At 51.8% G+C, this 17,648-nt stretch overlaps 1 protein-coding gene across 8 annotated transcripts in view; it reads right to left on the bottom strand.

Moving 5' to 3' along the window:
- Positions 1–9,300, bottom strand: part of TAMM41 (TAM41 mitochondrial translocator assembly and maintenance homolog) — a 37,136-nt gene extending 27,836 nt beyond the window's left edge. For 4 of the 8 annotated variants that reach the window (XM_060180691.1, XM_060180694.1, XM_060180693.1 and 1 more), the window contains exons 1-3: positions 9,123–9,299; positions 6,919–7,101; positions 3,614–3,706 (exon numbers count right to left, since the gene is read on the bottom strand). In XM_060180691.1, coding sequence (XP_060036674.1) covers positions 3,614–3,706; positions 6,919–7,101; positions 9,123–9,257 — 411 coding nt within the window. In that variant the 5' untranslated portion in view covers positions 9,258–9,299. Of the gene's footprint in view, positions 1–3,613; positions 3,707–6,918; positions 7,102–9,122 lie in introns of those variants that run through there. The other 4 variants (XM_060180689.1, XM_060180688.1, XM_007517093.3 and 1 more) reach the window with 2 other exon arrangements.
- Between the last annotated feature and the right edge of the window lie 8,348 nt (positions 9,301–17,648).

Raw genomic sequence — 17,648 nt, 5'->3', positions numbered from 1 at the left:
TATTGGATAGAGACAGCCAGAAATCAAGAGGGAAGTGGGAGAGACAGAGAGACACCTGCAGCCCTGCTTCACTGCTTGCAAAGCTTTCCCCCTGCAGGGGGGTGTGGGGACACAGAGCTTGAACCCAGGTCCTTGTGCACTGTAACATGTGTGTTCAACTGAGAGCATCCCCGCCTGGCCCCCTTCATGGTTCTTTACTAGGGAAAACGGCACTGATAAATGATGCAAACTGAGGGTCGCACTAGATAAAAGCTCCAAACCATGAGACGAGGTAATGGTAACATGACTGAAATTGTGTTCAAAACCCAGCTTTTCTGGAAATACCCATCTTTATTAAGCAAGGTACTCAGAGACATTTCTTCCTTTTATTGACTGAGGAGCTTAATTTTTCTGAGTAGATTCAGACACACACACACACACACACACACACACACACACACACACACACACGTCCTCTCAGTTCCTGAAGACATTTAACTCCCCCATCACGGCGGACCCCTTTTCGTCACCAGACCGTACGATTTGACTGATGTGTGCTGCACCTAGAGGTGTCGCGTCTGAGGCAGAAGTAACTGGTGTTGCATCCTGTGTGACCATGCTAGCCCTGTGCTAGGTCATACACTTTCTAATTACTTGAAGACAGCCCATTTGCTGTGCTGGGAGCGCTGCAGGCCTTCGGCATGGTCACTGTTGCTGCCACCTTCTTGTTACTGTGTGGTTCCTGCTACTTGTCTTGAATTGCTTTTTTTTTCTTTTTTGCCTCCCAGGTTAGCGCTGGGGCTGGGTGCCTGCACTAGGAGTCCACTGCTCCTGGATTCCAATCAAAAAGGCTCCCCCTTTTTGTTGCCCAGGTTGTTTTATTGTTGTGGTTATTATTGTCGTTGTTACTGATGTCATCATTGTTGGCTAGGACAGAGAGAAATGGAGAGAGGAGGGGAAGACAGAGAGGGGAAGACAAAGACAGACACCTGCAGACCTGCTTAACCGCCTGTGAAGCAACCCCCCTTGCAGGTGGGGAGCCGGGGGCGCGAACCGAGATCCTTATGCCGGTCCTTGTGCTTTGCGCCATGTGTGCTTAACCCGGGAACTACCACCAGGCCCCAAACTGAACTTTCTTTTGCCACCAGGGTTATTGCTTGGGCTTCAATCCCCTGCTCCTGGAGGCTATTTTTTCCCCTTTTGTTGCCTTTGTTGTTTTATTGTTGTAGTTGTTATTGTTGCCAGTTATTGTTGTTGGATAGGACAGAGAGAAATGGAGAGAGGAGGGGAAGACAGAGAGGGGGAGAGAAAGACAGACACCTGCAGACCTGCTTCACTGCTTGTGAACAACTCCCCCTAAGTGAGGAGCCAGGGGCTTGAACTGGGATCCTTACACCGGCCCTTGCTCTTTGCTCCATGTACGCTTAACCCCCTGCACTACCGCCCAGCTCCCCAAAATGAAATTTTAGAGATAAAAAATTCAGTATCCGAGATGAAAAATTCTCTGGGTGGAAGTAAGAGCGGAGTGGACACAACAGATGGAAACAAATAATGAACATGACACAGCTCAGTGAACTGGGAGAAAAGTCTGGAAAGAGATGACAGAGCGTCGGTGAACAATAGAACAACTTAGTCTGCATCCACTGATGTGTGCAAGTGAGCTCTTGGGGGGGGGAGGAAGAGAGAGAGAGGGAGAGAAAAGGAGAGGGAGAGAGAGAGATTGGGCGGCAAAGCTCAAGCTGGTGCCGGCAGGTCGCCTGCAGCCCTGCTTCTCCACTCGTGAAGCTTCCCCCTGCAGGTGGGGTCTGGAGGCTTGAACCCAGGTCCTTGGTCGTTGTTAGCAGGTGCACTCTACCAGGTGTGCCAGCTCCTGGCATCCCTTTATACAGATCTGTGTGTGTGTGTATACATATACATATGTATATATGCATGATTTTGTTTTTGATAGGACAGAGAAATTATGGGGAGGTGAGAGAGGGGAGAGAGGCAAGGGAGTTGGGACAGCTGTGTGCCACTGCACAGGTCTTTACAGCACAGGCTGCAGCTGAGCCTGCACAAGTCTACCTTTTGGGCATAGCCGGCAGTAAAAAGAAGGAACCCCGGCGGCATCTCTCATGGGAGGCACTTGAGAAGACAGTCTGTGTCCCGGCTGTTGGGGCCCGAGACTCGTGAACAGCAAAAGCAGAACTTTCTTGGATGTGAGATTAGGAAACATGAATATTTGACTAAGTTTTTAAACTATGACAAGACCCCTTTTCAGAAAAGTCTACCTGCAGAAAAGAAATGTAATGTTTGCAAATACTTGTCATAGGTTCCAGTCCTATGTTTTATTTTCTGTCTCTTGTCTTTTCTTTCTGTCTTCCTCTCCTTTCCTCCTCCCCCTTTATTATTATTTTTTATATTTATTTATTCTCTTTTGTTGCCCTTGTTGTTTTATTGTTGTAGTTATTGTTATTGATGTCGTTGTTGGATAGGACAGAGAGAAATGGAGAGAGGAGGGGAAGACAGAGAGGAGGAGAGAAAGACAGACACCTGCAGACCTGCTTCACCGCCTGTAAGGCGACTCCCCTGCAGGTGGGGAGCCGGGGGCTCAAACCGGGAACCTTCTACCAGTCTTTGTGCCACCTTCGTTTAACCCCCTGCACTATCTTTATTTACTTATTGGACAAAGACAGTCAGAAATTGAGAGGCAAGGGAATGATAGAGAGGAAGAGAGACACCTGCAACATTGCTTCATCACTCATGACGCTTCCCCCTGCAGGTGGGGAGCGGGAGCTCGAGCCCAGATCCCTGTGCACTGTAATGTGTGCGCTCAGCCAAGTGTGCCACCACCTGGCCTCTCTCCCTTCCTTTCTTTCCCAGAGCCCTGCACAGCTTTGGCTCACAGTGGTGCTGGGGATTGAACCTGGGACTTCAGAGTCTCGTGCATCAAAGTCTTCTGCAGGGCCGTTATGCTTCCTCGCCCCGTTTTTGGTGTCTAATGAGTTGCTGAGCGGTCACGAGGTATTTTCCTGGTTTCTATGCCAAAACATGCCACGCCCTTTCTGACAGCCCCCAGTCGGCTCCCCAGAGCAGCTCCAGCAGCGCCCCAGGCAAATGGCGAGGCCTCCCCAGTGGGCTTGGGAGGGTGAAGATCAGGCTAAGTGCTTACGATGTGCCAGCACTATGGGGTCACATCCCTGGGCAGTGCCCGTGACCCACCCAGTGATTCTGGAATCCTGTTGGAAAGACCGGACAATGGACTCACGAGGGGCCAGATGGCGGCGTGCCCGGTTGACGCACATATCACAGCACGCAAAGACCCAGGTTCGAGCGCCTGGCCTGTCTGCAGGGAGAGAGCTCCACAGGTGGAGGGGTGGGGCAGGGCTGCAGGTCTTTCCCTCTCCTTCTTTATCGCCCCTCGCCACTCCCTCTCAATCTCCCAGTTTCTATCCAAATAAATAAAGCACTAAACATAATAATAATCGTAACCTGAAGACCGAGGGCATGCGTGTGGGCACTGATCACCAGTGGACTTTATGGGAGTAAGAGGAGCCGGAAAGCCTTCCTCTTGGCACTACCTGGAGCTGTCTCGCCGCCATCAGAGCTAAAGCGAAGCCGGGCTCACAGGGCGCCCCGCGCGGCACTCACTCACCGGCTTCTGGAGTCGCCCGGCGATGTACAGGCTATTCCAGTTGAGGAGGTCCTTGACCAGGAGGCGCGTGCTGATGACCCCGTACTTGATGAGCTGGGCAAGAAAGAAACAGACACACGTCAGAGCAAAGGCGACACGTCAGCTCAGAGCAGAGGGCATGCTTCTGACTGGAGCGGTGCCTTGACTTCCACAGCTACTAAGACACTTACTTGCCTGGTAAAAACAAAACAGAACAAGCAGCCCCCCCCAACTCCTGTTGGAACCTTTCACGGAAGACCGCCTTTCAGGTACGTGAGGTGAGGCGACCACCACGTCAGCCTGGGGTCTGGAGATGCTGGGATTCCCTGGAACTCTGGGCCTTCCTGCCCTGTGAGCGTGGCAGTTCAAGGCTCGTGAGAACGATGGTGGACAGACAGCCCAGATGTGTCCCAGCTGTGGCGGCAGCGGCAGTCAGATCACACCCCTTCACTTCAGCTCTGTCCTCACAAATAGCACAGAGCCCTCCCTCCCCACTTCCATCTTTCCTTTCACTGCGCCAGGGTGGGTGCTGGGGCTTGGTCTTGCACCCAGTGGCCATTTTTCATTCGCTCATTCATTCTTTTCTATCTTTTTTTTCCCCAGTAAGATTGGACAAAGAGTAATAGAGAAGGGAGAGGGAAATAGGGAGAGGGAGAGGGAGGGAGGGAGAGACAGAGACCTGCAGACCTGCTTCATGACTCATGAAGCCTTGCTTCTGCAAGTGGGGACTAGGGGCTTCCTTCTTTTGCCTTCTGTAGAGCTGAGCCTCAGGAAGGAGTGACTGTTTCATTCAGACAGGGAGGGACAGCACCACGTTTCAGGGTGTCAGCCAAGCTCCCCTGTGGCGGCTGGGTCACACCTGGACCCTGTGTGTGCCAAGGCACGTGCCCTCCCTGCTCACTCACCTTTCCAGCTTGAGAATTTTTTTTTTTTTTTTGCCTCCAGGGTTACTGCTGGAACTTGGTGCCTGCACTATGAATCCACTGCTCCTGGAGGCCATTTTTCCCTTTTGTTGCTCTTGTTGCTTATTATTGTGGTTATTGTTGCTATTGCTGTCACTGGATAGGACAGAGAGAAATGGAGAGAGGAGGGGAAGACAGAGAGGGGTAGAGAAAGACAGACACCTGCAGACCTGCTTCACTGCCTGTGAAGCGACCCCCCTACAGGTGCGAAGCTGGGGGCTTGAACCAGGATCCTTACTCCGGTCCTTGCACTTCGCACCACGTGCGCTTAACCTGCTGTGCTACCACCCGACTCCCTGAACAATTTTTATGTCATAACTCAACAGTGCACAATAACCTCCCTTTTCTGAGCGTGAGTGCGAGGCACAGGGAACTAGTCAGTCGTGTCTGCACGCACACTGGCAGCTGCTGCCTCGGGGGCCCAGCTCTGCTCAGCACATCTCCACACAGCCAGATCTCCACCAACAGACCGGCCCGCCGGCAGAGAACCCTGCTGGTGCACAGCCCCGATCACCGCGAACGGACAGAGCTCCACATCGGGACAGACTGAAGCAGCCTCCCTCCCACCGGTCCAGCTTCAGGATCGCAGGGAGTCACGTCCTCTGCCTGGACCGTGAGGTCTCCCCTGCACAGCCCGGGGGAAGCGGGTCCAGGCCGCCACAGAAACGCAACTATTCAGCCCCGAGACTGCAGACATCACCCACCGGTCACGGCACACGTTCCTGGCCAGGCCCTCCCAGTCCTCCTCCAGGCATCCCTCCAGCCTCCTGGCCCTTTGACCGGCAGCATCAGCCTCAGCCTCACCTGGGAGTGTGTTAAAAAGAAACTCGGGAATTGGGCTCACCCCAGACTAGCTGGCTTAGAGTCCGTGTGTGTGTGTGGGGGGGGGGGAGGTGGTGCGAGGGGGGCCCTCTGCCGGGATCCTCCCTGCTCCCTAACAGCCAGCTCGAGCCCGGCCCCTGGGGCACTCTCTTCACGCCCAGCCCCTCCTGGCAGCGCCTGCCATCCCGGGGAGTGGAGAGAAGCAGCGTCTCAGTGGGTAGAGTGCACGCCTCGCCGAGCTCGAGGCCCTGGATTCCACCACTGCCTCCCCGTGGAAGCACAGATGCCAGAGATGCCATGAGCAGTGCGGATGTGCTATGGTCTCTCTTCCTTTCTGCCTGTCAGAAAAATACAAAATAACAACTGGACAGGGTGTGTGTGGGGGGGGAGGGATGGGCAGCCAGTGGCACACCTGGTTAGGTGCACATTACCATGTTTAACGTCCCGGGATCAAGCCCCTGGTCCCCACCAGCAGGGGACAAGTTCCATTAAACAGTGAAGCAGGGCTGCAGGCATCTCTCTCTCTCTCTTTTTTTTATATTTATTTATTCCTTTCTGTTGCCCTTGCTGTTTTATTGTTGTAGTTATTTTTATAGCTGTCGTTGGATAGGACAGAGAGAAATGGAGAGAGGAGGGGAAGACAGGGGGAGAGAAAGACAGACACCTGCAGACCTGCTTCACCACTAGTGAAGCGACTCCCCTGCAGGTGGGGAGCCGGGGGCTCAAACTGGGATCCTTCCACCAGTCCTTGTGCTTTGCACCACATGCGCTTCACCCGCTGCGCTACCACCCAACAGCCTCTCTCTTCCTTTCTATCTCTCTTCTCAATTTCTTTCTGTAGTATCAAATCAGATAAAGTTAAAAAATCTTTTAGAGAAACCGGGCCAGATCGGTCAGCAGTGTCGTGCATGTGGGAGGCCCGGCTCCAGTCCCTGGTGCTGCTCTACAAAACACAACAAAGATGGACCCTGACCCTGACCCTGACCGCGTCCACAGAGCAAAGCTCCAGACCAGCAGCAGAGCCTGGAAGCCTGGTAGAATGCAGAGGCTGTTGCTAAGAAAGTAGATCTTAAAAGCTGGTGCACAGACTGACAGGCAGACGTGCGCGCGCACACACACACACACACACACACACGCACCCGGTCCATAACTCTGTGTGGCCCTGGATGCTAACTAAGCCCCCTGTGGTAATCATCCCACTACAAGCCACAGATCTGAAACACTGCACGTTAATTTCATCTCGATTAAAAACAAAATGCAAATCCTCGACCCGGCTCAGATCGACTGTCAGGGACACTTGGAGGCGGGGCCAGCAAGCTGTGGCCTCACGTGTTCGCCAGGGGGCTCCGCGGCCACTACACTGAGAAGCACTGCCGAGGGTCCAGACCGGGAGAAGTCACAGGGCCCTGTCTCCGCCCAGAGGGACGCCAGCATCCCCGACTGCGGGAAGACGTCTGATGGATCAGGCCGGCGCCAGAACACGGGCCAAGGCCAGGCACTCACCCTGCCGTCACACATGATCAGGGTGTTGTAGTAGACCCCGGCGCCGTAGTCGTTCTGGATAGTGGAGATCAGCTTGGGCCCCAAGACCTTCAGAAACGAGTAGTGGTTCCAGTTCTTCTTCAGGTTTCTGGAGTGCCAGTCCACAGGGTCGTCCACCGTGAACACGAAGTCCAGCATGGCGTCCTGTCAAGGGAAGAGAGCGGTCTGGCCCAGCACTGGGACTCGAGGCTTCGGTGACCACCGACGCCCGGGGGGCCTGAGCAGAAAGCCGAGCCCTCGTTCTCGTGGCCCCAGGTGACGCCAAGCCCGAGGCGGTGCGCACACAGCACCTCAATTTATCGCCTCCAGAGCAGCCTCCGAGCCGGGGACTGCGAGGGCCCCGTCTGTGCCAAGAGGGAAACCGAGGCACAGAGGCAGCTCCCCACTGAAGACTGGCAGCAAGGGAGCGGCAGGCATTCGGAGACTGGCCCCAAACCGCTATGCCTCCTCTCAGCGGAGCGGCTCCCCCTTGCCACGCGGGGTCACGCCCGGGCAGCGGGTCACTTCAGCGCCCAGCACAGCCGAGAGCCCCGAGTCCACTGTCCTCAGTGGTCACTCAGCTGCTACGGGGATTGGGGAGATGGCATGGACGCAGTACACCCGACTCAGATGCCGTACGGCCCAGAGGCCCTGGTTTCAAGTCCTGATGCCGTCCTGATGCTATATAGCAAGAAAGTAAATAAAGAAATGTCTTATTAAAAAAAAAAAAGTGAAACAGACGGAGAAGATCAGAAACGGAGAGACACTGTCTACCAGACTTCCCTGGACAGAGGACCCCACCAATGTGTCCTGGAGCTCCGCTTCCCCAGAGACCCACCCTACTAGGGAAAGAGAGAAGCAGACTGGGAGTATGGACCGACCAGTCAACGCCCATGTTCAGCGGGGAAGCAATTACAGAAGCCAGACCTTCCACCTTCTGCAACCCACAATGACCCTGGGTCCATACTCCCAGAGGGATAGAGAATGGGAAAGCTGGGAGTCAGGTGGTAGCACAGTGGGTTAAGTGCAGGTGGCATAAAGCGCAAGGACTGGCTCAGGATCCCGGTTCGAGCCCCCGGCTCCCCACCTGCAGGGGAGTCACTTCACAGGTGGTGAAGCAGGTCTGCAGGTGTCTATCTTACTCTCCCCCTCTCTGTCTTCCCCTCCTCTCTCCATTTCTCTCTGTCCTATCCAACAACAATGACATCAATAACAACAACAACAATAATAACCACAACAAGGCTACAACAACAATGGCAACAAAAAGGGGGAAAAATGGCTTCCAGGAGCAGTGGATTCATGGTGCAGGCACTGAGCCCCAGCAATAACCCTGGAGGCAAAAAAAAAAAAAAAAAGACCAGGAAAGCTATCAGGGGAGGGGACGGGATGAGATCTGATGGTGGGAATTGTGTGGAGCTGTACCGCTCTTATCCTATGGTTTTGTCAGTGTTTTTTCTTTTTAATGAATAAATAAATAAATATGCATGCAACTAAAAAAAAAAAAAAACCCACCAACAGAGAGGCAGAGCAGAGGAACAGCCTTTGTGGCAGCGGGGGCCAGGGTCTGAGCAAGAGGCCTGGCAGGCAGGGGTGCGGGTGTGTGTGTGTGTGTGTGTGTGTGTGTGTGTGTGTGTGACAGCCAGGCCTGGGGAGGGAGCGGGGCTGGGCGAGGGGAATAAGGGGGTGAGGGTCGGCGGGGCGGAGTTTCGGGCGGCTCCTGCTCCGGGATGCCGGCCGGGGCCGCCCCTGCGGCGACTGTGCGGACGGACATGGAGGCACCTCCGCCCCACAAGCCCGTCGGAGGCTTTATCCGGCGGCCACTCAGACACTAACTGAAGGGACACGCGCAGCCCGTGCTCACTGCTGCGTTTGCACAACGGCCGGAGAGTGGCCGCAGCCTCGATGCCCGTCAGCAGCTGCCTGGATAAAGAAGCCACGGGATACGGGCTCCACGGAATATTACTCTGCCGTCAAAAAGATGAGCCTGTGTCCTTCGCAGCAAAATGGATGGGACTGGAGGTGATGACGCTGGGTGAGATAAGAGGCGACGACAACTGCGGCACGGTGACCGTCAGGTGGGACCTAAAGCTGACAGGCAGGAACTTGGAAGCGAAAAGGAAAACACAAGCCAGCAAACTGTCTTGAGCCCCGTGTGCAGTGTCCCCGCGCCCGTGTCCCCGTCTCACCTGCGCGTCCGCGCCGCGCCCCGCCTGCCGGAAGACCCCGGAGCCGTACGCGAAGGCGAGGCTCAGCTCCTCAGGGAAGTGCGCCAGGATGCGGCGGAAGGTCACGGCCGAGCTGCGCAGCTCCTGCAGCGCCATGGTGCCTCGGCCGCCCGGGCGCCGTCGGGCGGCCACGCCCCCGCACGCACGCACGCACGCACGCACAGGCGCGACCACGTTGCCGGAGGAGGCGCTGGTCGGCGGTTGGGGACGCGGGAGTCCTGCAGCGGCCCCCGATGGCCGGAGGAGCGCACTGCAGCTTGTGCGCTTGTCGAGCCGGTTCTTATGCTGATCGGCTCTGCAACCTGCAGCCCCCGCCCCTGCTCTCATCTGCGACCGGATACAGTGAAAATGCGCGGGGCGGAATGGGGCGCCCCTGGCGGAGCGCGCACATCGCAGCGCTGAAGGACCTGGGTTCGAGCCCCCGGTCCTCATTTACAGGAGGGTAGGAGGGGGAAGCTTCAGAGAGGTGGAGTGGTCCTGCAGGTGTCTCTGTCTCCCTTCTCAATTCCTCTTTGTCTCTGTCCAATAAGAAATTAATATAAAGGGCCAGACCATGGCACACCTTGTTAAGCACTCACATTACAGTGCTCAAGGACCCAGGTTCAAGCCCCGGGTCCCACCCACAGGGGGAAAGTTTCACAAATGGTGAAGCCGGGCTGCAGGTGTCTCTCTCTGTCTCTCTCCCTCTCTATCGCCACTCCCCCTCAATTTCTGTCTGTTTCTATCCAATAATAAATAAATAGAAGTATTAAAAAAGAAGTCTTCCTTGAAAACAGAAATTAAATTTTAAAAGATGTATATTTAAAATTTATTATTACAATTTTTTTTTTTTTTGCCACCAGGTTTATTTTTTCCCTGCTGAGACTGCCTGTTTTTTTTTTTTTTTTTTTTTTGGTACAGCGTTCATTGTGCCTGGCTGACTCCTCTGCTCCTGGTGGAACTGCACTTGGACCCTCAAGCATGTATTCATGCTGAACTACTTCCCTGCACCTCTTCACCTGCTGTGAATGATGTCCAATTAAAATTACTTGTCGTAGGAACAGAACTGGAGTTGGCGTATTAAACCAAAGTAAAAGACTCTGGGGTGGGTGGGGGGAGAGTGCAGGTCCAAAAAGGATGACAGAGGACCTAGTGGGGGTTGTATTGTTATGTGGAAAACTGAGAAATGTTATGCATGTACAAACTATTGTATTTACTGTCAAATGTAAAACATTAATCCCAAATAAAGAAATTAAAAAAAAAATTACTTGTCAAGGCAAAAAATAAGGAGTTGAAACAAGGCATTTATTCTTTTGCAAAAGGGCGTGCCGCCAACAGTGGCCATCAGCAGTAATAGCGCGACCCCTTCAGCCTTTTCCCAACTCTTATACCTGATGCAGAGCTGTCTCCTGCACCCCTGGGCTGGGCTTCACAGAGCTCACAGTCTCCCTGTTGCCTAGATCAGGAGAGGACTAAGAGGGTCTCAGGGTCTCTGCTGGGGGATTAGCAAGCACTGCAAGGCGCTGACCTGAAGAATACAAAACTATTGGCCACAGGTGGTCGCAAATGACAATTTATAAAAAGAATTTTTGTACTAAACAGTTGTTCTATTCATGTTCTTTTGAAGAGAAGACCTAACCATCTCTCACATCACCCAACAATTGTTTTTTTTTTTTAGTGTTCATTTATTTGTAAATTCCTTTTCATCTTTTAATTCTATTTTTAATTATCTTTATTTATGTATTGGATAGAGACAGAAATCGAGAGGAAGGAGTCAGGCAGTAGCGCAGCAGGTTAAGCGCACATAGTGCAAAGTGCGAGGACCGGTGTAAGGATCCAAGTTCCAGCCCCCGGCTCCCCACCTGCGGGGGGGGGGGTTCACTTCACAAGCAGTGAAGCAGGTCTGCAGGTGTCTGTCTTTCTCTCCCCCTCTCTGTCTTCCCCTCCTCTCTCCATTTCTCTCGGTCCTATCCTACAACAATAACAACAATAATAATAATTGCAACAATAAAAACAAGGACAACAAAAGGGAATTATATATATATATATGCTTAAAAAAAGAAATCGAGAGGGAAGGGGGAGACAGAGAGGAAGAGAGACAGAAAGACACCTGTAGCCCTGCTCCACTGTTGGGAACGCTTTCCCTCTGTAGGTGGGGACTGGGGGCTCGAACCTGAGTCCTTGTGCACTGTGACATGTGCGCTCAGCCAGGTTCACCACCACCTGGCCGCCTTACTTATCATTTTCATTACTGAGAGGGAGTGACCTCTGGCATGTGATGCTGGAATTTGAACCCAGGTCCTCCGGTGTGGCCAGGTGTGCAGTCAATCCTCCTGCCCTCGTTCTGTTCGGAAAGGACGATTTGAATTCGAGCTCTGGGTCTGGCCCTGAGACCTGGGCTGAGGACTTGGGGGCTAGAACAGAGCTGTCGCCTTGCAGGAGCTCAGGGTGCGGGGCAGAGAAAGAAAAACACAGGAACGTTACAGAGGAATGGGAGTCTGCCGCCCCCCCAGATATGTCCTTGGCAACGTGGAGACGAACTAGTAGCTAGAACATGATCTCCCGTGTGTTTCCCAGTGCCCGTCTTGGTGGCCTTCCTGACTGACCTTCCCTCCCTCTCTCCTTCCTAATGTCTTCTCCCTCAGCTGAGCTATTTGAAGAGGCTGTCTGAGGCCCCGTGAGGAGTTACACAACTTTCTACGTGTTGCTATTACTTCCTTTAAAAAAACACAACTCTTTCTTGTATGAATCAACCTTAAACTCTTCGCAGGTGTGTTCTAATTCCCTCTAGAACGAGAGGAGGAACTGGCTGCTGAGCACTTCTTCTGCCCCCTCAGACACAGTTGGGGACAGTCAGGAGACCAGAACCCGGGTGCCCGAGGAAGCTGCAGTCTCCCCGTGTGGGCACGTGAACCACAAGTTCATTCTGACTCAGCGTCACCGCGCTTGTGTGGAAATACAGCAGGAGCCCTTTTTCACCCAGACAGGGAATAAGCCTTAGCAGCGTCTTCCACTCCTTCCTTTCCCTGGAGAAAAACCATTCAAGCTGGGTCCTCCCCCCTCCTTTGGAAAGTAATCCAGGCTTATAACAACAGAAACATAGTACAAATATATATACCCCTCCCACTCCACCCCAGGGAGAGCCACTGCTGATCTCTGACACAAATTCCTCTTTTTTAGAAAATGTGAACCTGGATCCCTTCTGCATGTGTGTGCTTACCCTGGTGCGCTGCCTCCTGTCCCCAGGAAGCAACTTTTGACAAGAATTTAAAAAAAAATTTTTTTAATATTTACTTACTCCCTTTTTGTTGCCCTTGTTGTTTTAGGAAGCAACATTGGATGCAGACCTTTGTTTGTCAGTTTTTTCCCTTTCTTTCACTTATTTACTTTTAAATTAGAGATTCAGTATTGATTTACAAAAGTACATGTCAACAGGGGTATGATTCCACACCATTCCCACCACCAGAGTTCTGAATCCCCAGTCCCTCCACTGCAAACCACCACGGTTCTCCCAAGGTTGCTGACACGGGTTAACTGTCCTCTCTACAGCTGTCTGCCTCCATCTGGACATAACTGCCTCCATTTTCTTCCAGATCCAGTCCCCTCTTCCCCTCCAAGGCACCCAAACCCTGTTATTACATCCAAGTATCTCAGTCACCCCAAATCCAGCAGTGGCTTTCCCAGCCTCACCTACTTCCACCTGGGCAAGGGCTGGGCCTCCCTGGCAGCGGAGAGAATGTGGGTTCCATGGCAAGAAAGCATGTTTCCCTCCCTACAGAAGTTGGCTTCCTGTGACCCCGGCAGCACCCCCCCCCCAGGCTTCGTGGCCAGCCATAATGGGGAGTCCAGAGGGTGGCGCTGCCAGTATGTCGCTATGTTCCCCCCACCCCCACAGGCCCCACAAAGCTTGTGTCTGTTCACACTTCGTGCACAGGCTTCGGGGCCCAGGTCTAAATAAAGACTGGCTGCCTGTTTCCATGTTCCCTCCCTTCTGGCTTTCATACCTAATTAGCAGTCATTTTCACTCTTCACAAACACTTCCCTCCATCCCCATCAGGCAGAACCAGCAGCTGGAGAGGTGCAGCTCTCATTCCTGGATGCAGCACCGCTGCCCAGAGCTGTGACCATGGTCTGCGAGCTCAGACTGACAGGGACTCAGAGGTCACACAGACTTCAGTGCTAAAAATGAGTAAACGTGGACCCTGGGCCAGACTGATGGGGTAAACAGATAATGGCATTTGTTTACTCTCCTCGGGTTTGGGAGGTGCTCTCTGCCCTGATCCAGCTTCCTAGTCCTGTTCTCAACTCTGACGCCATCTTCCCAGACTTTTGGTCCACCTGCACGTGAGCTGTCAGGCTTAGGCAAAACCGATTAAAGTCATGGGCCTCTTGGAACAGACCTCAGATAGACTTCCTAGCTTCTTCCAACATGAAGACTCCCAATTCCATTTTTTCTATTCTTTTAGGTTCCTGATTATTACTATGTGTGCTTAACCCAGTGTGCCCAGCCCCTTGGTTCCTGAGGGTGCTGTGGTTTCCCTCTCATAAAAATAAATAATATTTTCTCTTTTAAAAAGTTATAACGGGGAGTCGGGTGGTAGTATAGCAGGTTAAGCACATGTGGTACAAAGCGTAGGGACCGGTTAGAATCCCGGTTCAAGCCCTTGGCTCCCCACCTGCAGGGGAGTCGCTTCACAGGCGGTGAAGCAGGTCTGCAGGTGTCTCTCTGTCTCTCTTCCTCTCTATCTCCCCTTCTCTCTCAGTCTCTCTCTGTCTCTGTCCAATAACAAATAAATAAACAATAAAATTTTTTTTAAATTTTAAAATAACCAGGGCAGAGGTAGATAACATAATGGTTATGCAAAAAGACTCTCACTGGGGTTGGGTGGTGATGCATGAGGTTAAGCACAAATAGTGCAAGGCACAAGGACGGGCGTAAGGATCACTGTTGAAGCCCCCGGCTCCCCACCTGTAGGGGGTCACTTCACAATCGGTGAAACAGATCTGCAGGTGTCTGTCTTTCTCTCCCCTTGTCTATCTTCCCCTCCTCTCTCAATTTCTCTCTATCCTATTAAAAAAAAAAAAAAGCCACCAGGAGCAGTGGATTTGTAGTGCAGGCACCAAGCCCCAGCAATAACCCTGGAGGCAAACAACCAAAAAGACACACAAAGAGACTCTCCTGCCTGAGGCTCTGAAGGCCCCGGGTCACTCCCTGCACCACTATAAGCCAGAGCTGAGCAGTGCTCTGGTAAAATAAAGATAAAAAGAATAAAAAGTTGAAATGAAAGAAAAGATGGAAGAGGGCGGGGGAGACAGCATACTGGTTCTGCGAAGAGACTCTCCTGCCTGAGGCTCCAAGGTCCCAGGTTCAATCCCCAGCACCACCATGAGCCAGAGCCGAGCAGTGCTCTGGTCTCTCTTCCCTCTCTCTATATCTCTCATTAAAATAAGTAAATAAAATATTAAAAAAAACAACCTCTAGAAAACTGATAACCCAGGAGATGGCCCAGAGAGTAGAGGGCAAGACTTGCAAGTGAGTTCAGTCCTTGGCATTGTGACGCTCTGGTTCTCTGTCTCTGTCTTTCCCCCTCTCATGCTAAAGTGCAGATAAATCCTTAAAAAACAAAACTCAGCATTTCTTAGGCTGCTCTGTGGGTGGGAGATGACAGTGAAAAGGCAGGCAGCTGGTTGATAGTGAGGAGAGAGTTGTGACACTTTCTCTGGAGAGTGAACAATCTCTGTTTTTTAATATATATAGTAGTATTTTTTTATTACCTGTGTTTATTTAGTAGATAGAAGCAGCTAAAAATCAAGAGGGAAGGGGGAGATAACAAAGGCAGATAGAGACAGAGAGACACCCGCAGCCCTGCTTCACCACTCGCAAGGACTGGGGGCCCAAACCCAGGTCCTTCCTTGAGCATTGAAACGTGTGCATTCAACCAGGTGCACCACCACCTGGTCCCTCTTTTCTTTAATATTTAATTTATTTACTCATGAGAAAGATAGGAGGAGAGAGTGAAAGAAGCAGACATCACTCGGTACATGTGCTGCCAGGGACTGAACTCAGGACCTCATGCTTGAGTGTCCAATGCCTCATCCACTGCACCACCTTCCAGGCCACAGAAAGAGTGAGCTCTACAACGCCCCTGGAAACCCCCGCTCTTGCTCTCGAAAGGCCGCAGACTCCTGCAGCACCAAGGAAGTGAGTGGACATTGGGAGAGTTGCAGGAGACGGCACAAGTCTGTTCTCTGAGAGACAGTGTAGTGCAGTGGTCAGGACTGTGGGCCGTGGCCGTGGCTCAGCTTCTTATTTCCTCTGGGGTCTTGGATGAGTAGCTCAGCCCTTTAATTCCACAGGTGTCACATGGGGATTGCTACAGTGCTTCCCTGACTCTGTTGTCATGACAACAGAGCCGGTTAACAGGAATGACGCCCTTGGGGAAAGTGCCTGACTGTGAACGCTGCATGCTAGTGTCTGTGACACCTCCTGCACCCAGACGCAAGCAAATGCCTCTCTGTGAAATTGACCCGGAATGGGGGGAGAAACTGAACTGGTAAAAATCCCAAGTAGAGGAGAAAGAATTAGTGACTGTAGGCTGAGTGTCTCTCTAGCCACCAATGTCTGCCATCTGGGTGTGTCGCAAAGTAGGTGCATTCTATTATTATTCACTGAGGTTCTTTGGGGGGAAGAAAATTCAGGTTTAGTGAAGTCTGGGGAGCCAGGTTGAATAGAGGAGGAAGGGTCGGCTTAGAGGACTTCTCAGAGTGATCGTATGCCCCGGGACTCTCCAAAGGATGAGAGACTTTGCGGCTTTTCCTGATTTCCTCAGACAATATTTTCCTCCTCTCATCTCCTGTGTCAGTATCACGTGAGGTTGGGCAACATCAGGGCTAACTGCTTTTTTTTTAATGTAATTTTTTAATGTTTATTTATTTATTTTCCCTTGTGTTGCCCTTGTTGTTTTTTATTGTTGTTTTTATTAATGTAGTCATTGTTAGATAGGACAGAGAGAAATGGAGAGAGGAGGGGAAGACAGAGAGGAGGAGAGAAAGACAGACACCTGTAGACCTGCTTCACCGCTTGTGAAGTGACTCCCCTGCAGGTGGGGAGCCGGGGGCTCAAACTGGGATCCTTACACCGGTCCTTGTGCTTTGTGCTTAACCCTCTGTGCTAATGCCAGACTCCCCTGAGCACTCTTTTGTGGTCAGATGATCATCCCAGGGTCTGAGATCAAGCCACTGTCCTGGCCTCTTGCTCAGAAGTCCTAGCAGGACGGCTCAGAACCCAGAGAAAAATTGAGGGACTTCCCAATCCACATGTTAGCCTTCTGGTTGCCAGCTGTGAAAACCCAAAGATAACTCATGGCCTTTGATTCTGAAGACCCAGACCTAATGTATTCCCCTCTCAATTTCTCTATGTCTCTACCCAGTAATTAAAAAACAAACCAATACCTGGAAGGAGCCCAGGTGTCCAACAACAGATGAGTGGCTGAGCAAGTTGTGGTCTATATAACAATGGAATACTACTCAGCTATTAAAAATGGTGATTTCACTGTTTTCAGCCCATCTTGGATGGAGCCTGAAGAAATCATGTTTAGTGAATTAAGTCAGGAACAAAAGGATGAATATGGGAGATGATCTCACTCTCAGGCAGAAGTTGAAAAACAAGATCAGAAGAGAAAACACAAGTAGAACCTGAACTGGAATTGTCGTATTGCACCAAAGTACAAGACTCTGGGGTGGGTGGGTGGGGGGAGAATACAGGTCCAAGAAGGATGACAGAGGACCTAGTGGGGAAAACTGAGAAGTGTTATGCATGTACAAACTATTGTATTTACTGTCGAATGTAAAACATTAATCCCCCAGTAAAGAAATTAAAACAAAAACAAAAAACCACAAATAAATAAAACCATTTGTCTAACATGAGAGTCTCAGAATCTGAGTCAGTAGCTGTTCAGGGAAGGATCATTTGCACTGCAGTGGCTGACAGATGAGTAAGACATAAGCTTCCCAAAGTACTGAAGGACTTAGTTGGGGTGGGGGCTAGCTGCTACTCTAATGTGGGGTAGTCCGCCTGCAGTGGCCTGCTAGGCCAGTCGTTTCAAAGTGGAGTTCTCCAATCAGTGTTTTAGCATTGGCTGGGACCCTAGGAGCTCCCCACTCTCTGGTCCCAATCCCATCTTGGTCTGTTGAGTCAAAGTATCTCATCCTGGGGAAATTAGCATAATGGGTATGCAGAAGGACTCTGAGGTCCCAAGTTCAGTACCCTGCACTACTGTCACTTAGACCACCGTCCCCTGCACCACCATCCCCTAGACCACATCTCTGCACCACTGTCCCTTAGACCACCGTCCCCTAGACCACTGTCCCCTAGACCACCATCCCCTGCACCACCGTCCCCTGCACCACTATTCCCTAGACCACATTATATAAACCACTGTCCCCTGTACTACTGTCCTCTAGACCACTGAATGCTGCACCACCATCCCTTAGACCACAACCCCTTTA

This window comes from Erinaceus europaeus, chromosome 21 (assembly GCF_950295315.1).
Source record: "Erinaceus europaeus chromosome 21, mEriEur2.1, whole genome shotgun sequence".
In the NCBI taxonomy this organism is placed as follows: domain Eukaryota; kingdom Metazoa; phylum Chordata; class Mammalia; order Eulipotyphla; family Erinaceidae; genus Erinaceus; species Erinaceus europaeus.
Note: the sequence above shows the minus strand (reverse complement) of the source record. Positions and strands in the feature narration are given on the sequence as shown.